The 11177-nt window shown below is 48.3% G+C and overlaps 1 protein-coding gene across 1 annotated transcript in view; it reads right to left on the bottom strand.

Moving 5' to 3' along the window:
- LOC109925778 (myotonin-protein kinase) overlaps positions 1–11177 on the bottom strand; it is a 45715-nt gene that overhangs the window by 3838 nt on the left and 30700 nt on the right. The window contains exons 11-13 of the mRNA XM_048618392.1: positions 8896–9044; positions 7341–7438; positions 1506–1567 (exon numbers count right to left, since the gene is read on the bottom strand). Coding sequence (XP_048474349.1) covers positions 1506–1567; positions 7341–7438; positions 8896–9044 — 309 coding nt within the window. The remainder of the gene's footprint in view (positions 1–1505; positions 1568–7340; positions 7439–8895; positions 9045–11177) is intronic.

Here is an 11177-nt window from a genome sequence, read left to right as displayed (position 1 = left end):
TGTTTGATGGGGACAGTGTAGAGGGAGCTTTACTCTGTATCTAACCCCATGCTGTCCCTCTCCTGTGAATGTTTGATGGGGACAGTGTAGAGAGAGCTTTACTCTGTATCTAACCCCATGCTGTCCCTGTCCCTGGGAGTGTTTGATGGGGACAGTGTAGAGGAAGCTTTACTCTGTATCTAACCCTGTGCTGTCCCTGTCCTGGGAGTGTTTGATGGGGGACAGTGTAGAGGGAGCTTTACTCTGTATCTAACCCTGTGCTGTCCCTGCCCTGTGAGAGTTTGATGGGGGACAGTGTAGAGGGAGCTTTACTCTGTATCTAACCCTGTGCTGTCCCTGTCCTGGGAGTATTTGATGGGGACAATGTAAAGGGAGCTTTACTCTGTATCTAACCCTGTGCAGTCTCTGTCTTGGGAGAGTGTAGTGGGGGGATAGTGTAGAGGGAGCTTTACTGTAGTTTGTTGCAGCTCATGGGAAAAGTGCAGCAACCAAATTCATGCACAGGAAGATCCCAAAATGCGATAATGATCAGATTGTGTTTGTTTTACCGGTGCAGAATACTGGGCACCAGACAGAACTTGCCTCATCTCTCAGGAATAATGCTGGGGGACATTTTATACCCACCCGAGAGGTCAACTTGGCAAAATGCTAGCATGGTGCTAATGTCATTCACCTTGTGGGCCAAGCTGATATTTTGGGGACATAGGTTCAAATCATTGGTATTTAAAGCTAATCTCAGTAATGTTGACCATGGCACCTCTTATCAATTGTCATAAAAACCCATCTGGTTCACTAATGCCCTTTAGGGAAGGAAACTACCATCCTTACCTGGTCTGGCCTACATGTGACTCCAGACCCACAGCAATGTGGTTGACTCTTAACTGCCCTCTGGGCAGTTAGGGATGGGCAATAAATGCTGCCTGGCCAGCGATGCCCTCATCTTGTGAATGAATAAAGAAAAAAATTCAACTTATCCAAGCCCCTCATGATTTTATAAACCTCTGTAAGGTCACCCCTCAGCCCCCTACACTCCAGGGAAAAAGTCCCATCTTTCCAGTCTATTTTTATATCTCAAACTCTCCATTCCTGGCAACATCCTGGTAAATCTTTTCTGAACTCTCTCTAGCTTAATAACATCCTTCCTATAACAGGGCGACCAGAACTGGGCACAGTGCTCCAGAAGAGGCCTCACTGACATCCTGTACAACCTCAACATGATGTCCCAACTCCTAGACTCAATGGCCTGAGCAATGAAGGTAATTGTGCTAGGAAGGGGGCTCACCAACGTCCTGTACAACCTCAACACGAAGTCCCAACTCTAGCTCTTGTGGTACAGTGGTAGTGTTCCTGCCTCTGAGCCAGGAGACCTGAGTTTGAGCCCCGCCAGCCGCAGAGGTGCGTCATAACATTTTGCAACAGGTTAGCTCTGCATCCTTGCATGGAACATTCCGGAAGCTCTACATTGTAGCTTGCACTGAGGCTGCTCCTGGGTGCTAGATACTTACATCCCACAGACTGTCCAGTTCGGGGCAGAACGGAAAACACTGAGGATCGAAGTGCATTGAATCTGTTAAAAAGTGGGAACAAATCAGTCGGGTTAGTCCCCATGGTCTTCCATCGGATTTATCAGCCAGTTCGATGTATAGCTCTCCCTCTTTACCTCCCTAATCTACCCAGAAACTACCGCGATCGGTGACCAATTTGATCGCTCCCTCTATCTCCCTTTCATTTTTGTCACCTATTCCCCCTCATCTCCCAGAGAGATGCACACCGCCCCCCCCCCCCCCCCCCCCCCACCCCCCCTCCTGACGAGGCCAGTCAGCTTCCGGCCCTTCAGAAGAAAGGCATCTGCATTCAAACAGCGCATGTCACATCCTGAAGTCTTCCCCCTTACCCAACCCCAGATGGGATGAAGACGCAGTGACTGGTCACGCTGTAGGTAGATGTGCATGACAAGACTCCACAAATAGCAAGGAGCCATTTTGGTTTTTTTTAGGGTGGTGTTGGCTCAGGATTGAGCAGGGCACTGGGAAAATTCACCTTTCACTTCATAAACAGCAGTGCTCCTTAAGATGGCTAACACAGGGCCCACACTATCTTTCCTTTCAGTGAAAATAATGTCTCCTTTGAGACAGGGTCTTTTAAATCAGTATCTTATCATCAAGCAGTGAAGGTGCTGTTCCTGGCTGAATCCTCTCCAGTGCATAATACTCTGTGTTTTCCCTCCTGAAGGAATAATTACATTTGGGGCAACATTGTTCCTGTTTATCTAACGTACTGGGATGTGGATAACATGGTATTGAAAGATCTAACAGATATTTAATGTCGCTTATTAATATTTCTTCAGCTCGCACTAACATATTCAGTGATCAAAAGTAACACTTTTCCTCAGGGTCTCAAGTCTTTTGATGCCATCGTGGTCATTTCACTGAACTTGCAATCCAGCACTCCAGGTTAATGCTGTGGGGACATGGGTTCAAATCCCACCAGGGCAATAAAGATCCCGGATGGGCTGGGACTCTCTGCCCTGAAGCATAGGAGACTGAGGGGTGACCTTATAGATGTTTATAAAATCATGAGGGGCATAGATAAGGCAGATAGCCATCAGCTTTTCCCCAGGGTAGGGGAATCTAAAACTAGAGGGCATAGCTTTAAGGTGAGAGGGGAAGAGATACAAAAGGGTGCAAAGGGGCAATTTTTTTTCACATGGAGGGTGGTAAGTGTCTGGAATAGGCTGCCAAAGGTAGTGGTGGAAGCAAGTACAATTTTGTCATTTAAGAAACATTTAGACAAGTGCATGGATGGGAAAGGTACGGAGGGATAGGGACCAAATGTAGGCAACAGGGACTACCTTACATTGTGAAAACTGGACGGCATGGGTAATTCGGGCTGAAGGGCCTGTTTCCATGCTGTGCACTTCTTTGACTCTAAAAGCTAACCTAACGATGAGCATCTAACCCCTAAAGTAAAACAGAGAGCCACAGATGCCAGAAATCAGAAATGGAGACAGAAATTGCCGGAGAAACTCAGCAGGTCATAGAGTCATAGAGATGTCCAGCACAGAAACAGACCCTTCAGTTCAACTCATCCATGCCGACCAGATATCCTAAATTAATCTGGTCCCATTTGCCAGCATTTGGCCCATATCCCTCTAAACCCTTCCTATTCATGTCCCCATCCAGATGCCTTTCAAATGTTGTAATTGTACCAGCTTCCTCCACTTCCTCTGGCAGCTCATTCCATACACGCACCACCCTCTGTGTGAAAAAATAGTTTGGCAGCATCTGTGGAGAGAGAAAGCAGAGTTTAACGTTTCAAGTTCTTCTACAGAACTGTTAGTTAAAAACCCCGTCTGGTTCACTTCAGGGAGGGAAGCCTGGGCTCCTTACCTGAAGCAATAGGGGTCAACTCTTGGTTGTGGTCCGAGATGGCTCGAACTCACTCCTAGGGGCAATTAAGGGCGGGTAATAAATACCAGCCTCACCAATGACCCCACCCCCAAAAACACATTTAAAGAATGAAAAGAATTGCTTCAAGTGGCCCCAGGTACGATGGAGCCTGAGAGTTTTGTACTCTGGTGTCACTGGTTACGATACAGTGATACCGCTGTTAAAGTCACACTAACCATGAGACATAACACAACAGGCCTATCAGACTCTATCACAACTCTACGACGCTATTGGACCAAGTGCAAGTAAATGGGGTTGGTGTGGCTTGGTTTTGGTTGGTTAGTACAGACATGTTGGGCCAAAGGGCCTCCTTCTACGCTCTACAGGTGGCTCAGCGGTTAGCACTGCCTCCTCACAGGACCAGGGACCCGGGTTTGATCCCACCCTCAGGCGACCGTCTGTGTGGAGTTTGCACATTCTCCCCGTGTCTGCGTGGGTTTCCTCCGGGTGCTCCGGTTTCCTCCCACAGTCCAAAGATGTGCAGGTTAGGGTGGATTGGCCATGCTAAATTGCTCATAGTGTTCAGGGATGTGCAGGCTTGATGGGTTAGCCATGGGAAATACAGGGATAGGGTGGGTCTGTGTGCGATGCTCTTCAGAGGGTCAGTGTGGACTCAATGGGCTGAATGGCCTGCTCCCAATGTGTACAGATTCTGTGATCAGAACCAAGAACTGTGAGGTTACAGGGATAGAGTGGGTCTGGGTGAGATGCTCTTCAGAAAGTCGGTGTGGACTTGATGGGCCGAATGGCCTGTTTCCACACTGTAGGGATTACTGAACTCTGTGAGATGCAATGAAATTGCAGGCAACAGATCTCTTCTCAAAGCCTGCGCTGAAATAACTCCACAGAGGCCGGTATCCCATCACCCCTTATTTATTTACACGTGGAGCGTCCTTGACATTGATCCAGCTCCCTCAGAGCCAGCTCTCAGAGTGAACACAACCCCTGACACTCCTGTTTATATCTGTCAGGGCTCCCTGATCGGACCAGGTTAACAGCCCCAAACAGGGAACTTGTATTCTGTGAGGACCCCCTGGCTGACCTCATTTCAATCCCTCAGGCCACTGTGACCTCAGTTGGAGTCAATGACGCTCTGAGGTTGGAGGGAACAAGTTTTCCTCCCTTCCCATAAATGATGCTAGAGAAAACCAACCCTAACTGACAGGAGGAAATGTGTCACAAAAACAGAAATTGCTGGAGAAACTCAGCAAGTCTGGCAGCGTCTGTGGGGAGAGAAATCAGAGTTAACGTTTCAGGTCCTCAGGACAGCTCTGAAGTAGGGTCACCGGACCCGAAACGTTAAACCTGCCCTCTCTTTCCCCACAGATGCTGCCAGACCTGCTGCGTTTCTCCAGCAATTTCTGCTCTTAATTCTGATTCCCAGCACCCGCAACTGTTTTCTCTTTGTTTCGCAAGAAATGTGTGTTCAAATCCCTCCATCTCTTCATCCTTCCATATCTCTCTGACCTCATCCTGCCGCAGGATGGTTGAAAGCTCCCCGCTCCGTCTCTTGCATACCCCAGCGTTCCATTTCTCCACCGTGCGGTCCCCTGGGCCCCCAGGCTCAGGAATTCCACCCCTGAATATCTCCGTCCTCCTTTAAGACCCTCCCTGAAGATCCGATCCTCTGGGCATGTTGTTGCAACTTCTCCTGATGCAGCACCAGGGCGCTATGCAAACGCAGGCTTTGCTTCGCTGAGTTTTCGGTTCCGAGAGGGAGCACTGAGCGGTGGCGGGAAATGGCGTGGGGTTTGACGTGTAAAGGTCAGGGTAGAATGGAATAATTCACTCTTTTGTCTCCAGCCGATGTCCACTGTGCCACCCGGGCTGCAAGAAAGACCCCCAGGGCATCCTGAGCACCAGTGCCAGCCCATGACACCACAGATCAATCTTTACCCCCTCAGTCAGATCCAGCCTGGGCGTGGGATCTTGCTGTGCTTTCTCGTTTTGTGACACTGACCACCCTTCTGAAATACTTCCACCAGTTGCAGAGTGCCTTGAGGTGTCCTGAGAGCCCACAGGCGTTATATCAATGCAAGATTTTCTACCTGCCTACAGCTGGTATACGCTAGACACAGGATGGTTGGGGATCTGCATCTCGAAGGAGTCAAAGGACAGAGGGAGAAGATGGCACGGAGGGAAATTTGCGGATGTTCAGTAAGTATAAATGATGAATTAGTTCGATACTCAAACCACTCTCTCTGTCTGCTCACCTCGTGGTAAGGACACTATCAGCATCTAGAGCCAGGAACACAGCACTGCAGTCAGAGAGCAGGGAGAAATAACAGGGATACGGGGAGAGAGAGACACACACACAGATAGAGAGCAGGGAGGGAGAGAGGCATAGAGAAACACAGAGACAGAGAGAGGGACAGAGACGCAGAGCAGGGATAGAGAGAGATGGAGACAGAGAGCTGGGACCGAGAGATGGAGAGAGAGAGCCTGGAGAGAGAGAGAGCATGGAGAGAGAGACAGAGAGCTGGGACACAGAGACGGAGAGCATGGAGAGAGAGAGCATGGAGAAAGAAATAGAGAGCATGGAGAGAGAGACAGAGAGCTGGGACACAGAGACGGAGAGCATGGAGAGAGAGAGCATGGAGAAAGAAATAGAGAGCATGGAGAAAGAGAGAGAGCATGGAGAGAGGGACAGAGAGCTGGGACACAGAGACGGAGAGCATGGAGAGAGAGAGGGAGAGAGCATGGAGAGAGAGAGCATGGAGAAAGAGAGAGAGAGCATGGAGAAAGAGAGAGAGCATGGAGAGAGAGCGAGCAGGGAGAGAGATAGAGACAGAGAGGGGGGGGGGGGGAGAGAGAGAAACACAGACAGAGAGAGAGGCTTAGAGAGAGAAGGGAGAGACGAAGAGAAAGAGACACACACAGAGTAGGGAGAGAGAGAAAGAGACAAAGAAAGAGACAGAGAGCAGGGAGAGAGAGCCAGAGAAAGAGATAGACTGACAGACAGAGGCAGAGAGAGAAAGAAAGAGCAGGGAGAGAGAAAGCAATAGAGACAGAGAGAGACAGAGGGCAGGGGGAGAGACAGAAAGACAGAGAGCCAGGAGAGAGCAAGAGAGATAGTAGCACAGACACAGAACAGGGAGAGAGAGAGCTTGAGGAGCAGAGAGATGTACATGGGGGTGGAGGGGGTGTGTTACCGCTCAGGATCAGAATGTCAGATTGCCTTTAAGGGTCAGCTCATCACTGTATCTTGTGACCTGACCGTCTCTAGGTCTCAGACTCCTCTTACCCCAGACCCGTTGAAGAACAACATGTTTCTCTGCTGTAAGCGACGACTTAAAGTGAGCCCAGACCCTTATGTGCCTGAGGAATGTCATATTTGTACGTAACAGTTAATTGTAATAAAACCTCTGTTGAATTCTTCAATACCACAACATCCCCAACAATTTCTTCTGTAACGAGGGATAGCATAAACATTACCGATCAAATAGAACCAGACCCCTGAGGCAACCTCACAGCAGGGGCTAGGGTAAGAGGGAATGTAAAGAACAGAGAGAGTGAGAAAGGAGGGAAGGAGGAACAGAGATAACAGAAAGGACAGGAAGAAAGAGAGAGAGAGGAAGAGTATGAACATGGAGAGCAGGGAGAGAAAAACATACAGAGAAGCAGGGAATGAGAAATTGTAGAGAGCAGGCAGAGACACAGAGAGCAAACAGAGGGTCAGCATGGACTGGTTGGACCGAAGGGCCTGTTTCTGTGCTGTATAACTCTATAACTCTGTGAACAGAGAGGGGCACGGCATCGAGAAAACATAAACACAAGATTTCGAGTTTGCTGTAGACAGCAGGTACGGCCAATGCGGAGAACAGGAGCAGACAACAGTTTGAGCTCCTTCCCAAAAGAGTTCCTTCTGAAAATAATTGTCTAAAATCTCACCATGGTTTAATCTGCATTTCACTTCTTCCAGTTCCCTCATCGTGTTCTTTAATTCTTCCTCCAACCTTGAGTTTCTGGCATTTGCTTTTGTCAGTAGCCTAGAGAGTGAGAGAATGAGTTTGAAAGTCTGAGAGGAAGGGAGTGATGGAGAACCATCAAATATAGCAACACAGCGATTCAGAGAGAGAGAGAGTTTGAGAGAGGGAGAGAGAGAGAGTGAGAGAGAAAGAGAGAGAGAGGGAGAGAGAGAGAGTGAGAGAGGGAGAAAGAGAGAGTGTGAGAGAGGGAGAGAGAGAGAACGAGAACGAGGACTGACGTTGTGTATAAACTGGAAGAGGACGTTTGTGGAGCTGTTAACACTAACATTTATTGCTGTTCCTAATTACCCTTTATATATATCATTTGCTTAACAATTGCTCAGAGGGCAGTTAAGAGTCAGTTCCATTGCTGTGGGTCTGGAGTCACATGTAGGCCAGACTGGGTAAGGGTGGCAGTTTCCTTCCCTAAAAGGGACCAGCTGGGGTTATTATGGCAATCAATGATATGGGTCAACCTTTAAACTCTAGACTTTTTTGAAAAAATGTTGAATTTTTAGTTAAATTTCCACCAGTTTCCTTGGTGAGATTTGAACCTATACCTCACGCGATACTAACCTGGGCTTCTCGGTCACCAGGTCAGCAACATTACTGCTATTCCAGGGGGAGCACATCAATTAGCAGCTATGTAGGGAATATAAACTGTAATGGGAGGGGATGGATAGATACAATTTCATCGAAAACCTCCATACAATATAGAAACGCAGAAAATAGGAGCAGGATGAGGCCATTCAGCCCTCTCAGCTTGCTCCCCCATTTGATCGGATCACGGCTGATCATCCAACTCAGTCCCCTTGTTCCTGATCTCCCCTCCCCCCACACCCTTTGATCCCTTTAGCCCCAAGAACTATATTTAACTCCTTGAAAACATTCAATGTTTTGGCCTCAACCGCTTTCTGTGACAGAGAATTCCACAGGCTCCCCCACTCTCCGGGTGAAGATATTTCTCCTCATCTCAGTCCCACCCTGTACCCTTAGCCTGTGATCCCCTGGTTCTGGACTTCCCCCCCAGTCATCAGGAACATCCTTCCTGTGTTTACCCTGTCTGGTCCCGTTAGAAATTTATAGGTTTCTGAGATTTCCCCCTCATTTTTCTCAACTCCAGTGAGTATAGTCCTAACCAATCCAGTCTCTCTCCATACGTCAGTCCTGCTGTTTCAGGAATCAGAATGGTGAGTGTATTTGCTCAAATGTACTTGGTAGACAGTATATACTAGTTTATTGTACTTGGGGCACAGCCTATACTAAATGAAAAGGACCAGAATGCATACTGTAATGCCATAATGGGAGAGTAAATGGAGTTCCTTAAAATAATTAAATAGAGTGTACAGAATTACTGTATTTACTGTAAGGTGAGAGCTCGCCATTAGTGTAATATTGTAAATGAAGGGCATATAAAGTCACTGAGTATATTGAAGCAGGAGGTGACAAATCAGTGACAATGGATACTAGTGTCCTACCTTTCGGCGTTCACGTTTACGGTCTTTGTTTCCAGAAGCTCAGTGTCAAGAATCTCTCTGCCCTTCAGTACCTCCTCCAGTGCTGACTGCAGTGTGAATAGGATTGACAGGTCCAAGGTGGAGATATCAGGCAATTGCCGAACCAGATCCTGGAGGCATGAGGGGAGCCGCTTTAGCTGTGACCGTCTGCAAACCCCAGAAAGCTCACTCCCTGCGCCTCCTACCTACTGCACACACTCGCTAGGACAGGCACAATGAGCCAAAAGGCCTCTTTCTGCACTGTAAAATTCTACGATTCTGCCTGTCTCTCTCTCTCTGCAAATTCTGGAGTCAGCAAAGTTGTAATTGAATGGCACTGTCTCCCCCCAGCACTCCCACACCCACCCCGCTATAGCATAAATCCTGCCCCCTCCACATTCCAGGTCAGCTCTGATGAAGGGTCATCGAGACTCGAAACGTTAGCTTGCTCTCTCTCCATGGATGCTGCCGAACCCGCTGGGATCTCCAGCATTTTATGTTTTCAGCACAGATTCCAGCATCTGCAATAATCCCCTCCTGTTTGTAACTTAACTATTATACTTTACTCTACCTGGTGGCACAACTATGTTTGAGTGAGACGTTGCAGTTACTCCTGAGATAACAAGGTGTAGAGCTGGATGAACACAGCAGGCCAAGCAGCATCAGAGAAGCAGGAAAGCTGACGTTTCGGGCCTGGACCCTTCTTCAGACCCTTCTTTCTGAAGAAGGGTCCAGACCCAAAACGTCAGCCTTCCTGATCCTCTGATGCTGCTTGGCCTGCTGTGTTCATCCAGCTCTACACCTTGTTATCTCAGATTCTCCAGCATCTGCAGTTCCTACTATCACTGCAGTTACCCCTGCTGTCCTAGAGAGGACGCTGCTACCTCGTTACAACAACAACTTACCTGCGGCCAACACCAGAAGAGATACACTGGAGATCCCGTCAAGGTTTTGCACAGCGCTAGCGCCCTCTCAACACACTTCCTTCCTCACATCTATATCATGAACAAATTCATACCATGGAAAGAAAATAAAGACTTGCATTTATAGAGCACCTTTCGTGGATTAAGGAAGGCCCAAAGTGCTACACCGCCAGTGACTAGGAAATGGACCAAACGCAGGCAAATGGGACTAGATCAATTGTGAAAACTGGGCAGCATTGACAAGTTGGGCCGAAGGGCCTGCTTCCATGCTGTAAACTTCTCTGACTGTACTGAATAGCAGAGCAGGTTGAGGGCCGAATAGCCTACATCCATTCTAAATTTGTAACAAATGGATACCATCAGCTTTTTTGGCCCCACTACCAAAGACTCCACTTTCCAGTTGAGTTGTGAAAGAGGTGGGGATGGGGGAGAAGGGAGAGGGAGATGAATTTCCTCTGGCCTCTCTAAGCCTCAGGTACATGGCCTGACACACGGTCAGCTCACTGCAGGACTCATTCCTGTTCAAACAGCAACTGGAAACACTTCCGTCCGAATAAAAAGCCTCGCGGTGTTTTTAAAAACCAGTGCAGGGGGCCATTCTATCTCGTCTTGTTCAAAGAAAGTCCAACTCAATCCCTGTTTCTGATTTCTCCCTTTGATCCCTTAGCCCCAACAACTACATCCAACTCCTTCTTGAAAACATTCAATGTTTTGGCCTCAACCTCTTTCTGTGGCAGAGAATTCCACAGAATCCCCCACTCTCCGGGTGAAGACATTTCTCCTGAGTAACACACACACACAGAAACACACACTCGCACACACATACACACAGACAGACAGACACACACACACACACACACAGACACACACACACAGACACATGCACACACACACACACACACACACAGAGACAGACAGACACACACACACACAGACACACACACGTGCACACACACACAAACACGTGTGCACACATACATATACACACGTGCACACACACACCCAAACAGTCCACACACGCACACGTGCACACACACACAAACAGACACACACACATATGCACACACACACACGTGCACACATGTGCGCACACACACGTGTACGCACACACACACACACGCATGCACACACACACATATGCAAACACATGCACACACACATTCACACACATGTGTACACACACACACGTGCACGCACAAACATACATATGCAAACACATGCACACACACACACATGCATGCACACACACACATATGCAAACACACACATGCATGCGTGCGCACGCGCGCGCGCGCACACACACACACACACACACACACACACACACACACACACACACAC

Source organism: Rhincodon typus, chromosome 39, assembly GCF_021869965.1.
Source record: "Rhincodon typus isolate 14 chromosome 39, sRhiTyp1.1, whole genome shotgun sequence".
NCBI lineage: Eukaryota > Metazoa > Chordata > Chondrichthyes > Orectolobiformes > Rhincodontidae > Rhincodon > Rhincodon typus.
This window is presented reverse-complemented; position numbering and strand designations above follow the sequence as displayed.